This window comes from Vespa crabro, chromosome 9, assembly GCF_910589235.1.
Source record: "Vespa crabro chromosome 9, iyVesCrab1.2, whole genome shotgun sequence".
Taxonomy (NCBI): Eukaryota; Metazoa; Arthropoda; class Insecta; order Hymenoptera; family Vespidae; genus Vespa; species Vespa crabro.
This window is the reverse complement of record NC_060963.1, coordinates 3,964,515-3,982,756: the sequence shown is the minus strand read 5'-3', so window position 1 is coordinate 3,982,756 and position 18,242 is coordinate 3,964,515. Positions and strand designations below refer to the sequence as shown.

General features: G+C 29.8%; 3 protein-coding genes across 7 annotated transcripts; 2 read left to right on the top strand and 1 right to left on the bottom strand.

Annotated features, from left to right (window-relative positions):
• Nucleotides 1-231: 231 nt before the first annotated feature.
• LOC124426590 (G/T mismatch-specific thymine DNA glycosylase-like) lies at nt 232-3,639 on the top strand. The gene has a single exon (XM_046968441.1). The coding sequence runs from the start codon at nt 1,680-1,682 to the stop codon at nt 2,871-2,873; it is 1,194 nt and encodes a 397-aa protein (XP_046824397.1). The 5' UTR covers nt 232-1,679; the 3' UTR covers nt 2,874-3,639.
• On the bottom strand, nt 3,186-8,631 carry LOC124426588 (peroxisomal multifunctional enzyme type 2). Its single transcript, XM_046968435.1, has 17 exons — nt 8,503-8,631; nt 8,180-8,409; nt 7,914-8,051; nt 7,406-7,558; nt 7,060-7,332; nt 6,795-6,911; nt 6,576-6,706; nt 6,421-6,486; nt 6,280-6,340; nt 6,025-6,188; nt 5,831-5,954; nt 5,524-5,699; nt 5,259-5,435; nt 5,041-5,158; nt 4,184-4,417; nt 3,964-4,061; nt 3,186-3,900 (listed from the first exon to the last, which is right to left on the bottom strand). Exons 2-17 carry the CDS (start codon nt 8,232-8,234, stop codon nt 3,781-3,783), a joined length of 2,205 nt encoding a protein of 734 aa, XP_046824391.1. The 5' UTR covers nt 8,235-8,409; nt 8,503-8,631; the 3' UTR covers nt 3,186-3,780.
• Nucleotides 8,632-9,391: 760 nt separating this feature from the next.
• LOC124426589 (mediator of RNA polymerase II transcription subunit 26) lies at nt 9,392-14,149 on the top strand. 5 transcript variants are annotated; one of them, XM_046968436.1, is made up of 4 exons: nt 9,392-10,747; nt 12,254-12,328; nt 12,435-12,710; nt 12,846-14,149. In XM_046968436.1, the coding sequence occupies exons 1-4, from the start codon at nt 10,685-10,687 to the stop codon at nt 14,037-14,039; spliced, it is 1,608 nt and encodes a 535-aa protein (XP_046824392.1). In that variant the 5' UTR covers nt 9,392-10,684; the 3' UTR covers nt 14,040-14,149. The 5 variants fall into 5 exon arrangements, with proteins under 5 accessions (XP_046824392.1, XP_046824393.1, XP_046824394.1 ...); XM_046968437.1 differs by lacking the exon at nt 9,392-10,747 and adding an exon at nt 10,813-10,922; XM_046968438.1 differs by lacking the exon at nt 9,392-10,747 and adding an exon at nt 10,929-11,348.
• The last annotated feature ends 4,093 nt before the right edge of the window (nt 14,150-18,242 follow it).

The following is an 18,242-nucleotide window of genomic DNA, read 5'->3' as shown; positions in this document are numbered from 1 at the left end:
TGGTGTTCTCGGGCGCGATTAAACTTCGTTTGATTGTTCGAATCGAAAACGCGAATTTAGAGTAGAGTCACCGTTTTTCTAACACTCGCGTGGGTGTTCGGGCGCGATTAAAGGTCCTACCGTGGACTTCGTTTGATTTCTTTAAAATTCTCGATGGGGGTACTTCGCGAATTTCGGCTTAACAGTAGAATCTACGTAATTATAACACACACGTGAGTGTCGCGACGCGATTAGTATTTCTAAGGAGTGCGCTTTGTTTGTTCGAAATTCGGAAAGCACGAATTCGGATGTGCTTAATAATCCGTTATGTCTGAAGCGGACGGTGCAAAGGTGGAGCTATCTGTAAGAGGTGTGTTGTAGCTAAGCTACGCATCCCCTGTTAGTTAAGAAGCCAGTGCATTGAAGCGGAAAGATATGGCGGATCGGTATCGCGGAACGCGGATTTTAGAGTAGAGTCACCGTTAGCTCGTGGGTCTCCACATGCAGCAACCTCCACGTGGTGAGACCTGGGTCGTTAATACTTGCGAAGTCTAATTGTAAATCTTATAACGCAAGTATTATCGAGCGAATGGCTGCATACTGTATTACTTTTCCAATATTTTTTCAATCTAACTCCAACTAAACAATAACATATCTGCATTTTATATTGCTAATAATACTTCAATAAATAAATAAAAAAATATAGCAGAATTATAAAATAATTTCTTTGAGAAACGAAAAGAAAATTTTTCTATTATACTTTTATATCTGCTGTCATTTCTATTTATTCTCATTTTCACGATTTCGGTATTCTGGTTTTGCTCGGATGAAGCTATCTTTCTCTCTCTCCTCTCTCTCTCTCTCTTTCTCTCTTTTTTTCTCTCTCGCTCTCTCTCTCTCTCTCTCTCTCTCTCCTCCCCTTTCCAATCTTTACAAATCCGAAAGGTGAATATGAGTTACATAATTGTAAATGTTGAAGTAATTCACTAGACCGGAAGACTAACACAATTTGGATACGATCAGTGGCTTTCTAGCAAATAAATTAGTATAAATGCATCGTGCAAGCATACTATACAATTATCTCCAATGCCATTATATATCCCATATTCTTGAAGAGTCTCGTTCACACTGAAACATCGAATTGAGAATATGAGTGAATGAGGATATCTTAAAATCGGTGAAAATAAGTGTATCATTGTCAAAAAAAAAAAAGATAATAAGGTTATAAAAATTTCAGTGAAAAATGTTTGAAGTATTGGTGTTCACGAAATTATTTTATCATAGATTACCTATGCAATTTTACATTTTATTTAATTTACGTTATCAACAATGACAAATCTTATCGATTAATGTAATTGCAATTACAACGAAAATTCATTTATGTCTGATTAATCTCGAAAAAAAGTAATTTAAAAATGGCCGATGTGCGCATGCGCGATTATAGAGTTAAAGGCAGGAATAATTCTTGAAGGATTGTTTGGCGATTAGGATCAGTTGATATATTTTGTATTTCTACGAAGAATTTGTAATTGTATATAATAATGATTTACTATTATGACAGTGTGGAATTGTGTAATTAAAAATGAGATTATTTTACTTCAGAAAGGCATGCTATTTTTATTAATTAATTGATTAAATAAATATAGAATGAAAGTGAAAAAAAAAGTTATATATGTTCATATTATTATAAACTTTAATTGATGATTTTTCGCAAAATTATGTCATCCCTTGCGTTGAATAAACTTAAAAAGAGGACAGTATCAGATGTGATTAAAAAGCCTAAAAGAAAAGTTGATAGATTCGATGGACTTACTGTGGAAGAAGTTCAAAAGTATACTCTACCTGATTATCTCAAGGAAAATCTTGATATGGTCTTTATCGGTATAAATCCAAGTTTGATGGCAGCCCATCGTGGCAAATATTATGCAGGTCCTGGTAATCATTTTTACAAGCTTTTATATGGATCAGCCTTAATTCCAAAATGTATCAGTTTTGAGGAAGATCACAAGTTATTACAATATGGAATTGGATTAACAAATATAGTCACAAGACCTACTAGATCTTCTGCGGATCTAAAACGAACAGAAATCAAAGAAGGCGCTAAGATTGTTGAAGAAAAATTGAGGCTATTTAAACCAAAGATTGCTATTTTTAATGGAAAGTGTATTTATGAAGTATATTCTAATAAAAATAGTAAATCACCATTTCATTTTGGATTGCAATCAGAACTCATAGGAGATACTGCTGTTTGGGTTGTACCTTCTAGCAGTGCTCGTTGTGCTAATTTTCCTCGAATGATAGACAAATTACATTTTTATTCTGCATTAAAGAAATATTTGAAATTTTTAAAGGGTGAAATCAAAGAGATTGATATAAGTGAATTTTTCTTTGAAAGAAAATGCAAACAATTTATACCAAGTACCTCTAAAATGTGGAGACGTAAAAATATATCAGCTTTCTTGCATGGTGGTAGAATAGCCAATAAAAATACTATTTATTTGGATAATTCAGATGAAAATATAGCAATTGCCTGCAGCACGGAATTTATTGTTAAAGAATTAGAGCAGAAGAAATATAATGATGACAAAAATGAAGAGGAAGAGCAATTGAAAATACATGACTGCCCTTTGAGAGAAAATTTCAAATCAACAATTAATGAAACATTTGATGAAAGTGTTGAAGACAGATTACAGAAGAATATTGAACCTAAATCTGCAAATGTAAAAACTGAAATTAAATGTAACAAAAAACATAAAAAAAATAAAAGACCTTCTCCTAAAAACGTTCATGTAAAAAGATTATCTAAAACAAATGATTCGTTGGATTTTGTCAAATTAATAAAACAGAGACTTTTAGAAAAAGCAAATGATGTTGAAGCTATACAAAAAAAATAGAGATTCTCAAAAATTAAAACTGTAAACTAATAAATATTCGTACGCTTTATATTTATAAACTGCATTTATAATTCTAATCTATTCTTTCCTTCCAATATTTATATGTATACAACGTGTAACACTTAATTCAAGCACTTAAAATATTTATTTTATTTTTGATAATACGAAAAAAAAGAATTTCCAATGCAGAGATATTTTCAGTGCTCAAATTAGGTAATATTTTCTAATTATTCATTTATCTTCTTTATTTTAGATATTAGTTTATTCAGACGCATAAACGTAAATAAATAAATAAATAAATGTTATGGCATGTTATTTTATATTTTTTTTTATTTTTATAAACATGCTAAAATACATTTTGATGTATGAATTTTCCCTAAAAAATAATCTTTTAAATCAATATTTAGTTTTCCCTTGAATCCTTTAAACAATATATAAACTATATAGAAAATAAACAAGTTATTAGCAATTTGGTATAAAAAGCCCTCTTACGCACGACCTTATGTTTTCCTTATATAATGGAAAATGTAACGAACAATTCATATCTTCGAAACTACTATAAGATATCCAACAATTTTTTTTACATAGATTTTTATTTTTCATATAAAAATCTAAACATATTTACTTTACCGTCTCTACTAACGACAATGAATTTACTTAAAATTTATACAAATACTGAAATGAATTGCAACGAAAGAAATGGTAGACATTATTACCATTAGATATGCAACGAAATTTAGAAAATAAAATTTGAAAAAAAAATAAATAACAAACAGATCATGCAAAAATATTGAAAAAATGAGTAGCCATTAACAAACGCTACATCGATCATACGTATTCTAGGTTCTTAGAAATATTGGTTTAATAATGGAATTATAATCATTCGTTCATTCAAATAAAATTGAGATTATAGTTTTGCTTTGTTCATTTCCATAAGTGTTTTGAGCTTTTGGGTTAACATAATATTACCAGTAATTTTTAGTTTTCCTCGCATAAATGCAACTTGTGGATTTACTTTTCCTGTTGCCTGTGAAAAATTATTATCATAAATATAAATATATTTTAATATAGTAAAAAAAAATAAACTTACGATATCCATCATATCCTTGTCTTCTATAGTTAAAGTGGTATCAGCTTTTCCTGATGTAGGTTGTCCTTTATACACATCACCTTTCTTTAAGTCCAAAGCTGTTGAAATATAACATAAAAAATTGTATGAATTTGGTGTATAATGTTAACACTATATAAAAATAATATAGTTAACATAAGATAAGTATTTAAAAAAGTCTAATGGCTTCTTTCTGACATACTCCATTGGGCTTTCGGATTTCCATCCACAGTAATATTGTAAAGAAAGATTGCATTCACTTTCTTCGTTTGGTCAGGATTAGCTTTGACATAGTCCCTCATAGCATTAAAAACTGCGTTACTTTGTAGATCATTATTATTAGCAATTAGATTTGAAGTTGGACTTGCAGTTGGAGTTGCAGTTGGAGTTGTTGGTGTTACTTTGGATTTTACATTGAATAAATCAATATAAGCACCTATAAAAAGGATATTAAGAAATGGATATTACATTTCAATAATAATTATCATAAGTATTTGGTAAGTAAGTAAGAAATATTTTTCTTTGATAACCCAATAACAAGAATGGTTATCTAAGCCTTTTGTCTAATGAATTATGCACGTTTAAAGGAGTTGGTTGAGAAACGAAACAAAAGAAAATATCCTGTCTGAAAATACGCAAAAATTTTAGGAAGTCTGATTCAAACATAGCGGAAGGACTTAAATTGTTATCAACAATCTTTGATGAAAAATAAAGGTGAGCTGTTCTATATGAAAGTGACAAAAAGGATGAATCACCGGCAATCGAAAAAATAATATGAAATACCTTGAGTTTTCCAATAATAGTATTCGAAGGTTTTATTGATGATAATAAACTATATGGATATGGTAAAATAAAACTTTGAAATTGAGGAAATTGATTAACGTTTAAAACCCGAACCTAAAAAAAAAAATGCAGGAGGGCCTGTTTAGGTGATCGATATACAATTCTAATAAATAATCCTATATAAGTATTAAATTGCACGACATGATATTTTCCCAAACCGCTATTGGGTATAATAAAAGTCTCTCTTCAATTTTACTATAACCTTTCTAAACTTACCTACAATAATAGGAGTATTGGTTTCTACAATGGATGTTTGGAAATGTATTCTGTTGCCATTTTGCCACATATCAGTGCGCAATGTTTCCCCTGGAAATACTGGTTTTGCAAATCTGACCTAAAAAAATAATTATATTTTTGATTGTTATAATATACCTTATTACAAAAAAAAAAGTCTAAGTAATTATAAATTAAAAGTTAAGAAGTTTAGAACTGACCTTTATTCTTTTAAACAAACTTGGATCACCATTTGCATAAGTATTTAGAACATGTCTTGTAGAAAATCCAAGAGAGCATAATCCATGTAAAATCGGTCTTTTATATCCAGCCATTGTAGCAAGATTTGAATCAATATGTAAAGGATTCGGATCGCCATTGAGTCTGTACAATGCTGCCTAAAAAATATATTTATATTATTCAATTAAACATACTAAAACAATAATTAATAGCCTCAAAAATGTACGATTTACATCATTTTTATACCTGATCAATAGTAGTCTTTTGAGTAACAGATGCATCTGGATTGCGATTGGGTGGATCAATAATTGGAATAATATGAGGAGATGTAGTCTTGGCTTGCAAATCATTAACACCTACAACATACACTGACATCTGTCCCGTAGATAATTTTTCTTCACTGATAGCATCAAAAGTATCATCTGTAAAAAGTATTTATTACATTAAACAGTTATTAAATTATTTATTATTAAATTAATATTGGAATTTTCAACATTTTTAAATTGAAATAAAATCTATATTCGTCTTTAATTGCATTTCATTAGGAACATACGTTGAACTAGGATCACTATTCCCTTTTTTTTGTCAAGAACATCTAAAACTTTGTAGACTGTCTTTACTTTAGCTTCTCCAGATAGTACTTTATAAATTTCAAAATATTGTTCTCCATGTAACATCTGAAAATAAAAGTAATAAAAATAATTATATACGAGCATTATAAATTTATTGTTATTTATGTTCTCATACATTCATAGGATTTATCTGTAAATCAGGTAGAGAATTAGATATAATTGAACTTCTCATGCACCCCATTACACCGAAAACTATGTAGTAAGTAGGTAAAATTGCAAAATTCTCATGGTTTTCATATAAGTAACGTAAATCGGATGGATTTTCAATAGTTGCTCCAACTGAAATCAAAATTACCATTTATATATATATATACATATGTTTATAAATTACATAAGTTTTTGTTTTTATATATATTTATGTATACAATACCTCCAAGAGCATACAGGATACTATCTCGATTATCGTAATTATTGTATATAACATTATCATCCTAATGAAAAAATTATCAAAAGTATTAATCAAATAAGTAACAATAAATCATTAATAAATAATATGTAAATTGTTCCTTACAATCTTTTTGTTAGAAACGCCATTCTTTAAATTGTCAATAATATTCATCTGATCTTCTACTATTTGCTACAAATTATCAACAAAAAAAAATAATAATTGATGATATAATACTATATTAATTTTCATACATTAATTATCCTATAATTTATATATACCTCTACATTAGCTGCATATTTAGCAGATGTCATATCAACGATATCTGACCAATTTTTTTGTACACTTTCAGGTGTAACAATATCATTTAAATTTGTTCGTAAAACACATCCTGGTGAGCGAACAATATCACCTACAAAATTTTTATAGATACATAATATATAAATGCGAACAATGTTACATTTTTCATGGTATAATTTCTGTAAAATTTATACGCTTACATTTTCTTACCCAACCTATAGCTGATTCAATAACTGACCCAGTTTCATTGCATTTTTCATGACACAACCAAAAAACTATTGGAGCTATTAATTCTGGTTTTAATTCTTTAAATAGATCTAAAAAAAAAAGAATTTAAATATTGCTAATTACATTGTACAAATATTATATAAAATGAAAATTGTATAAAGTAAAAGTTGTAACATAACAAAGTTATTATATTATATTACAAATGAAAATGATTATAATAAATATATAAATCCTTACCAGGAGGAATAATATCTTCTGTAAGTCTGGATGCTGCAGTTGGTACAATGACATTAATACATATATTTTTTTTAGCACCCTCAATTGCCAAAGTTTTTGCAAAACCAACTAAACCCATTTTTGCAGTACTATAATTACTTTGACCAAAATTTCCGCATAATCCACTATTACTCGTGGTAAAAATGACTTTGCCATAATTCTGTTTACAAAAGTATGGCCATGCTGCTTGAGTTGTTTTAAATGCTCCCTTAATATGAACATCTTGTATCAAATCTGTACAAAGTTGATAAAAATAGAGCATATACTTAATATCAAATTTACACTTATAAAATAATTATATACTAACCCCAATCTTTTTCTGACATTTTTGCAAAAGATTTATCCCTCAAAATACCAGCATTATTAACAACTACATCAACACGTCCAAATGTATTAATAGCAGTTTTAATAATCTTAGCGCCATCCACAACTGAATTATAATCAGCCACTGCTTTTCCACCTATGAAAAAAGAAAAAAAGAAAAAAAAAAGAAATAATTATAACTTATATATGATTATATAATTGAAATTAATAAAAATTTGCATATTGTAGAAATTCTAAAAAAGTATATACTTTATTTATAAAGAAACATTTTATATTTTACATAAGATAAAATAAGAAACGTTTAAATATAACATTTGTTATATAAAATGTAATATTTAATTAAAATATTTATCATAAAAATATAATATTTAAATCTTTTTATATGTAATTTATAATATATTATAAGGTATTATTATTTTAGTATTTAATTTAAATTATACGAACTAAAATATAAAAAATGCTAATTATTAAACAGCAAAGGAAATCCTTACCATTTTTTTGTATTTCAGCTACAACATTATCTGCAGCTTGACTACTTTTACCATCACCATGCCGTCCACCTCCTAAATCATTTACTACAATACTAGCACCTCTGGAAGCAAATAATAATGCATATGCACGGCCTAAACCTGTGTACACACAATAATAAATAAAATTTTTATTAGAATAAATTATTTTATACAATAATAAAATATATGATCAATATAATAATCATATTAAAAATAATTATTAAATAACTATTACAAATTTGAATTACCTGCACCAGCTCCTGTCACTACAACTACACGATTATCAAATCGTAGTTCTGTCATTTTTATCTTCTTTTTAATGATTTAAAATAAATGGTTATAGAATTTCAATATTAAAATCGAATCGAGGTTAATAACCGACTTTCTTTATTAATAAAGAATATCGTTAATGATGCAGCAATAAAAAAATTGTTAAATATTTATGTTCTGATTAAAGTCCATCTAGTTCTTTAATTCCCTATATAAAAATTTTACATCATCGATTAATTGTTTATTTAATTCAGAATTTTAATACAACTCAAGAGATAGCAATATTAATAATTACACTTACGATACCATATAACAACATATAATTGATTAGAGTTTAGAAGAGAGAATTTTACATTAATAAATATTAAAAGAATATTCTTTTATTCATTTATGTTCCATTATTGATATTAAATGTGGAACAATATATAGTACTTATTTTATTTTCAGATATAAAAAAAAAGAAACTTTTCCAAGTATAGCCAATAAGAAAAAAGAAATGATTATGGACAAATTGTAAACCAGAACTCTAATAGATGTTGTTTACATATAAATTAATAAAAAGAAACGGTTATAGCTTTTATAACTTTATTACCAAACATTATTATTTATTCGTGATTTCTAATACGTTATCTATTAATGAGTTCTAATACGTTACATTCTTATATTAAGAGTACATCAATTCTGTTAAATGATTGGTTGATACGATATATTCCTATCTAGTCTCATAACCTATCAATCTCATCTATCGTATGCATTTTAACTTTCAACCAATCAGTGTTAAACGTTTAACCAATCACATTCTTGCAACAATGCAGTCAAAATGTTACGTATCATTCGCTATGTGTTGTATATTGGAAACATCACAAGCTACGTATAAAAGAAACGTGGTGTGATATTAAATCGTTTCGAAGAAGCATAAATAACAAAAAGTTCCTTTTCTCTCGAGACGAAGAATTGCATTAATTGGAATATAGTGGCATATCTATTAGACAAACTAATCATGAGCAAATTATTTCTTCGAATAAATAGGCATATTTTGAGCAAAAACCAACGATTCATTCTGTTACATTTTGTATGAAATAAATAAATGCACAGAAATAAATAATAATAAAAATATTTTATATTTTCTTAATGAATGTTCATTACTTTTCTATTGATAGTTATGTTTATTGCCTGCTGTTATCTCGAACGCAATTCCATTTTGTCATGGATTATACGCCCTATATAGAGTAATTTAAAAAAATTTTAATATAAAATAAAAAATCGATCGTAGGTCTCTTATGATAAAAAACAATAATGTAATATATATTTTAGGAACATATGTATAAAATGTTCCTTCCCTTTTTTCCTTTATTAAACGACACTGTTTCGATATTCAACAATATATATAAAAACAATATAAAAATAAGAATTATGAGACTATATTCGAGGATCATACATTGCACAAAGTACCGTTGACCATATTTAATCCGTTTGTTTAAGAACAAAGGTACCTGAAGAAATATGAATGAAAAAATGATGTGTTCAGCAAAAACACATATTTTCACGTAATTTGTTGTTGCACATATATTTCGAAAGAACACAAAAAGAAATATAACGGCTTAATATCGTAACGAAACTATGATAAAAAAAGACAGGATTATGCTTTGTAGATCGATTGAATTATTACATCACAATAAAATCGGGAAGCATCGAGAATAATGGAGGAGCTGAACGAAAGTCATCAAATGATCGGATGCAACTCGATAATACGTTCGGCGTGTATTGAGTTTCAAAGATAAAATATAAGTAAACGTAGCCGAACGGATAAACGCCGAGAAGCAGGGAGAAAACTGAGATAGCTTGGTGGAAGCTTCTCTACAAGGTGAATAAGAAAGCAGCGACAAGGAAGAACGGCGGCGATGGATGTCGCGGTGTGCATTCACAAAGCATGAAGAAGGTAGAAGCAAGAAGAGGGGAGAGGAGAATGAAAGAGAGTGAGAGAGGGAGGGGAATAAGGAGAAAGAGAAAGAAAGAGAAAGAAAGACAGATAGATGGATAGATAGATAGATAGATAGACGGATAGAAAGAGAGAGAGACAGAGAGAGAGAGTGGGAAAGAAAGAAAGACTGAGAGGGGACGGTAGATGCGTGTAGATGGTAAAAGACATCGATAGAGAGCGCGACGAGCGTCCTCGTCGTTTGGGGGCATCGTCGGTAGGGATGGATGAGGGAGGCGGAGGGAGGTCGGTGAACAGAGCTCGTCCAACCGCGAGAAGGAGCTAGTAGCGCTCCTCCGGCGGTATGAGGCGGCGTGGGGCTAGGGACGATGCTTGGGCCGCGACTAGGAGGCACTCGGGAGGCAGGGAGGGCATGCGAAGGAGCACAGTTCAGTAGTCGCCATTGCAAGTCCCCCTGTGCTCTCGTATTCGCGACACTCGTACGCGTGGAGCCGATTTTCCGCTAACCTAAACTCCCCGCGAGGGCCCAAAGTGTGCCCCCCCGATGCAGAGATATTGCACGGAGCTCACCGAAAGATTATTAAAATCCCTTGACAAGGAATACAATGTAAGTAGCGGAGTGAATCCGCGATGCGCCGTCCGTCCGCTCGCGCAAACGGCTATCGGGCCACTCTCGATCCCCCGTGCGCCGTGTGCCTGTACCAGTGGCGTGCGCGAGAGCCGTCGAGAATGTAGTGTAGCGACGGCTCTGCGTGTGAGTGATCCATCTTACGTGCTATCACGTACGTGTGGATATCGCTCCACGAAACATACCCTTTCCCTCCTACCATTACGAGACTGTGTGTGCTCGCTTGCATATCCATCCGTGAGCGCGTTCTCGACAACCTGGAGGCTTAACCTCTCTCTCTCTCTCTCTGTATATCTCTATCCTCTCTCTGTCTCTCTCTCTCTCTCTTCTCACTCTCACTCTCACTCTCTCTCTTTCTCTCTCTCTCTCTCTCTCTCTTTTTCATGCTAAATCATCTACGCATACAATTTTTCTTCTTCTTTCCCTGATATTACGGAAACACGTCTCCAGGATACGCATGACATTCGTTTGACCAGTAGTTCTTGATTTCTGTCAACGAACTTCCCTCTTTTCTTTTCGTCGTTTTGTCTTTTATCTTAATTATAACATCGTGTCGGTTGACGAATATCGTACGTTATATGTACGTAGTTGTGCACAATTGCACATGATTCTAATATATATATATATATATATATATTCACGTATATGTATGTGTGTGTGTATGTATATATATATATATATATATATATATATATGTCTTTCTCTCAGTCGCCTTTTTCTCTTATGGTGTATCTATTCTGTTAGTCGAAACACTAAACAACATAACTTTTGGCTTGTTTCGAAAGTAGAATCGCGTTCGTATGTTATGCGTTCTTAAAAAAAAACAGTTATTTGTTTCATGCGATTGGTTTCTTTTGTCGTTTCACGTTGACATATTGATACGCCAGCTCGTAATGATTCGATCTGATTACGTTTCGTTATTGCTTTGTAAGCCTTACCTGATCGATCTAATAAACATATTTCTACGTACACGTGTCGAACCTTTATATTTAATGTGTTCATTGATTTATCTTTACAGATAGTTCTCTATTTATTGTAATTCTCACTTTCAAATTTAGCCTTTGCATCTAGAATCATATGCTTGCCTCAAGAAAATTTATTTAGTATAACTTTCATTATATTGATATTTGAAATATAATACTGTTATTTAATAATTTTAACAGTGTTGAATATACCCATTCCATTTGTGTTAATTAATTTTACAAAGAAAAAAAAAGGTGATGTAAATTAACTGATAATTATAACATGCAAAGACAAAAATGTTTAATAGGTTGGAATATTTAAAATTAGTATGAACTTGTAAATATATTTAATTACTTTTTATATCACTTTATTGTTGATTCTATTATAACAATTTAATTTTATTTCAGTATATATAACAAATGTCTTCTTCAATAAGAAAGAAAATAATTAAACTATTACATATAATTATGTATTTACATTTAAAGGATGCAAAATATAAACAAAAAGATATATATTTTGTAGGTCGTTGACATGGGAGCTGTTGTTGATGTCATTACGGCCCTGGAAAAGACGACGATCACCAAAGAAGTTCTGGAGGTATATATTTTTAATGTGTATTATATGTAAGGTAAAGAGAAAGAAAAGAAATTTAATCTTTATATAAAAACATCTGTAAACACTGAATTAATTTTAAATAATATAGATTACAAGGCTTGGTAAATATATTAACGAACTACGAAGGAAGACAAATAATGATGCCCTGGCCAAGCGTGCAAAAGATTTGGTACGTCGTTGGAGAGATATGGTTTTACCATCAGCTCATTCAACCCCACAACCGACACCTGCTGATACAGCACCACCTGCCCTTAATGGAGCAAAGCCTCATAGTCCAGCCTTAAGATGTTTCAAACCACAAAGTCCTGCTGTAAGATGCTTGAAGCCTCAAAGTCCTCTATTAAGGGATGCTACTCCTTTAAGAGTGAGTTTTTACATTTAATTACCTATTATCATATTTCTCAAATGAATTTAATTTATAAAAAATTATTTTACATAAATTCATTACTTCCTTTTAATTTTATTTGTTATTTGACATGATGTAAATTAATTTTGATAGGTTATCAGCCCAGCTCTATCTGTGCATAGTGACCATTCACGGTCTCCTAATGCAGCTTCAAATAAGCAGTCAATTACACTTACTAGCAACCACCGGATAAGTTCGGATGTACCTCCCACACATAGCTCTTCGAGTCAGAATCACTTGATAGAAGCAGTGCCACGGACCCACAGTTCCAATAAACGACTTCGAAAAGATGTTTGTAAGGACCAACATAATTACCAGGAACATGAATCAGACTCGATTACAGAATGTGAGCCATTCGTTAAAAGACAGCGTTTGAATGGCGAAAACATAAGTGGTAATTTAAATTCGCAAGTGCCTAGCCCTACATTGAAAGAACGAATTTCCCATCATTTTGTGGAGTCTTCCACTAATCCTGATGATTCAGGTCCAAAAAAACGTGGTAGGAAAAAAGGCAGTAAGTCTATAAAGAAGCAACCATACATAGAGGACCGTGTTAAAGAAAAACTAGCCAGTATTTCAAGAAATCCTAAGTTAAAGACAACACAAGAATTGCTGGCTGATTTACAAGCACGTGGCTCAAATTCTAGCATTAATTCAAATGCTCTACCTAGTCAAAGTGTAGAACCACCAAGTATGGAAGATGTTTTGAGGAGTAATAATGAACAAGTATCCAAGTTCCTGCGTTGTACTCCAAACAATACATCTCACAAAAGTACAGTTTCTGAAACTTCTTTACAAAATCGGTTAAAATCTACAGAAAACTGTTGTGAAATATCATCCAAGTGTCAAGAAACAAGTGCAGTGTACGAAGAAAGTCCAAGTACGCAAAACCAACCACAATCACATCAAGATTTATCGGTTGAGGAGATACTGGCAAAGTTACCACCATTAGATCCAAGTTCGATAGACTGGAGTGATTGTGAAACTGAACCCAATGAAGATCAAAATGGTACAGTGTATCCACCTCAAGAAGTTACTACAGAGGACCTTGAAAGATTACATACGCAGTGCATAGAAGGTCTCAATGGGAATTATCAACCAAAATTATTGTCTCTCGCTAGTAACAATGAAACGTCAGAAAAAGAGGAAGGAGTGTCAGAATTGAATGTAATGAACTGTGAGCATAGCCAAACTGGTGAAGAATTTCGAGAATGGCACCAGATGCTGGCAAGGCCCAGTTGTGATGGCCAAATCCTCCACATATTGCCTTATGTTATTATTGATTAGTAATTTTATTATTCTATTCTATTATTACTCTCTGCAATTTGTGAGAAGAACCCTGCAAAAATTAAATCGATTGATTTATGATCAATCTATTAAAACAATTTCTATTGCAATTTACAATTGCTGTTTATTTCTATTAATGCTGATGTTACTGCCATCCTCATTATCATTATTACTCCTATCATGATCAAAATTTTATCTACCAATTTCACAGAAAAATAACTACTGACTATTGCCCTCGTTATTGTCATAATCATATTTAGCATTTCCAAATATTTCACTATTATTGTTATTAACTTCATTTCATGATCGGTATCATTATTGTTGTAATTATCACCACTGTTGTCATTGTCATTGTCATTATCATTGTCATCATCATTTTGATTATTATTATTATTATTATTATTATTATTTTATTATTATTATTATTATTATTATTATTATTATTATTATTATTATTATATTATTAATATTATTACTTTTTGTCTTTATTATTACCATTACTATTACTACTACTACTACTACTACTACTACCACTACTACTACTACTACTACTACTACTACTACTACTATTACTACTACTACAACTACCACCACACTACTACTACTACAATTATTACTACTATTACTATTGTTGTCACTAGCATTATCATTATATTATTGCTACAGTACAGCTACAAAAAGGTCGATAAATGAATATAAAATGAGCCACACACAAAACGGGGGCATTGTCAAATTGCTGTAAATGGAAATATTTAATTTCATGTATGCTTGTAAATGTCTTTCGTAATATTGCCTTAATTAACGTGGTATAAGTTGCTAGGTATGAAATACATATTAATTCTAAAGAATTTTATTATTTATGTTTGAAATGTGTAAGGGGGGATTCAGTTTTTCCAGTAGAGATAATAATAATTCTTAAAATTTGGATTTAAGTTTGTGTCAGACAATACAAAGTTGATCGCTTTTATAAATTATAAAAATAATTTTATTTCAATAATAAACGTGAGGCATACTAATTACATAGTATACCTTGGCTTATCTATAAGAAGAAATATTATTTTGGTAATTATATCCATAAGAACAGTATTTTATGAATAATTTCATTAACGTTTTAAAACATTACATTGAAGTAAAGCCAAAATACGTGAGAGTTCATAATCATGAGAGTAAATAAACAGAAACAACATAAGCTTTACAATTATCAAATGAGAAATTTCAAAGCTTTGAGTAATTCGAATAAACAGAGAAAAAAACAATAAGAATACAGTCTCATCTTATGTTCTCTTAACTTTGCTAAGGTATACTGCAAAATAATATAAAGTTATAGCAAGAAAATAATTATATAGAATCAATGGTGCAAAGTAACAATTACAAAAAAGCAAATAAAATTAATGTATTTGAAATTGATTTATCTTAATTTTACAAATAAAAGATGTTTCCGTTAGTATAGGACAGTTGGATATAATAAGCAAAATAATTTTCTTTATTTTATACGTGGAAAGGATAGCCGAGCTGAATACACTGGGGCCTTAATTAAAATTAAAAAATGAAAAAATATTTGTCTAATATAGTATTATGTTGCACATACTTATAGCAATCATATGAATTGAAGTACTTTGTAAATTTTTTACTTTGAAAGAGTATAAGCTATCAAAAACAAAACAAAAAAATATATATATACAGGATTGTGTATAATCATTGTAAAATTAAGTTTATCAGAAAATTTTGACATTTTTCTTCTATTATAAATTATAGGTGCAATATATAAAGAAATTCCAATGAATGGGCACGTTAATTTTTGGAAAGATCATAAAATCAGGGAAAATGACATTTCTGTTTTAAAATGTAAATATTCGTTATAGTTGTGTAGATCAGCACCAGAAATATATCAAAAATGTGTGTAACATCCAAGTGAGATCACACTTTCTTGTTATTTTGAAAGGAATGAAACTTTACCTATTATATTATTATATTATGTGTATTGAAAACCTTTGTCAAACCTTATAAATTAGAAAAAAAATCTCTTGTTTTTAATACGTTTATAATTTTTAAAAATCATACTGACCTTATTGTGTATTTCTTTTTAAAGTTTCCATTCAACGATTCCTAAGATAAAAAATTTCATTTTTAATGAAACTAAAGCAAAAATAATTTTAATATTATATTAGTATTACAAATGGAAGCATATTGTAAACCGATGTCAAATTTTGGACTGAATATTGATTAAAATATCTATTACTTTTTATTCATTAAATAGAAAATGAACATGTCATACAAGTTGTAGTTTTCTGTAACACTCAAATGAGAAACATAATACAAATAATTATATTTAAAAATATAAAACGATATAATTTGATTATATTCGTTGTTACATTTAATTTGAATAGATTATCATTTCTTAGTATCGAATTTTCGTTTGTGATGTATAAAAGTTGTTCTGTTCGTAAAAATATATATTCTTATATAATTTAGACTATGATTTTTAATCTCAAATTCATACTGCGAATATACTTGTACCAACAATTTTCTAATGTTCTAATGGGGAAGAAAAAAAAGAAAAAAAAAAAAAGAAAAAAAAAAAGAAAAAAAAATGAAAATGAAAATTATCAAAATCATACCAACTTCGAACTTTATTTTTATGTGAATTATTACAAGACTGACAGGTGCCCCTATACTATAAATTATAATATACAAATTACTATATCAGTTTTAAGGGAATAAAATGATTCATTTCACCGGCAGTAGCAAAACTCTTCGCAATCGTTTTAAAATAAATAATGCATGTATATAAGTCCTAGAAAAAAAAAAGAAGAAGAAAAGAAAAAACACAATAGTAACAACAACAATAGCAACAACAGCATTGCGAGTGCGCCTACATTATAATTTTGAAAATATAAAAGCAAAGGCAACTCGGTCTGGCTCATTAATTATTTAAGTTCGAAAATAATTTCTTTTACTAAAAAAGAATTTCAAAATCACTAGCGCTTTGGCGCCAAAACTTACTGTCTTATCGTTGGTGAATAGACGTACATATTATATAAAATTATTTTCTATTTGAAGTACTTGTATGTGCATATAATATTTCCTTAGAAAAAAAGAGAGAGAAAGAGAGAAAAAGAGAGAGAGAGAGAGAGAGAGAGAGAGAACAAAAGAAATAAAGAAGGAGATGTTTAAGAAGAGATTAAGAACGTTTATGGATGTAACAGATTTTTGGTACATGCTTTGGTACGACTAAAGCAGGATACATACATACATCCTTTAAACATGAATCCCGTGCCTTCTGTGCCTCTGCATTATATCACGATTTCACATTACATTGAAAAAAAGAATGATGTGAAAAGTGAAATAAATAAGACATAAAGATACGATAATGGATGATGGAATAAGAAATATAAAAGAAGTATCGAAATTTATTTAATCAACGATCGTTCCAATGATCGTCGTTCAATGAAGCACGGAATGACAATCGGTTAAAAGAAAAAAGAAAAAAAAAAAAGAAAAAAGAAAAAAAAAAGAAAATAACAGATCGTGCTATCGAAGACGTTCAATAAAAAAATAAATTACAAGACACCTCCTCCCTTCCCTCATTAAAATTATTTATAATTCAAACGCACTCTTTTGCGTTTATTATAGTTATGTGAATGGAAAGAAGAAAAAAAAAGACAAAAACACATACAAAAAATAAATAAATAAATAAGCAGTGTTTTAATAATTTTTAATTTCTTAAGTGCGCCTTTCAATTATTTTATTAATCGGCTATCGTAATTATGAATACGAATACGAGTTTGTGTATTGTAAAAAATTTGTGAATTTAGTTATCTATATGCGTTTAACATAATATGTTCTAATGTTCTCACTGCGATGTCATTGTGCTTGTTATATAAATGCTTGTTACATAATTGTTCACAGAAAACATTATACGGCCATTAAGATGAGAATATGATATTACTTATGCGGTTTAACAATGTATTTACATGTGCACTGATACAAATTACTCTTTTTATTTTGTTTCGAAACTACAGCTAAATATCGATACATGTTAACCAGCATATGTGATATATGTCTCTATGTGCATATTTATAGTAAGTATGTGTATAATATAGTTAAGTACATGTGAAATATTTTCTTTCCTCTCTTGGAATCAATCGAAGATAATATATTGTTTTTTCCTTGCGTTTTTAGAAAACCACGAATTTTGCTTTT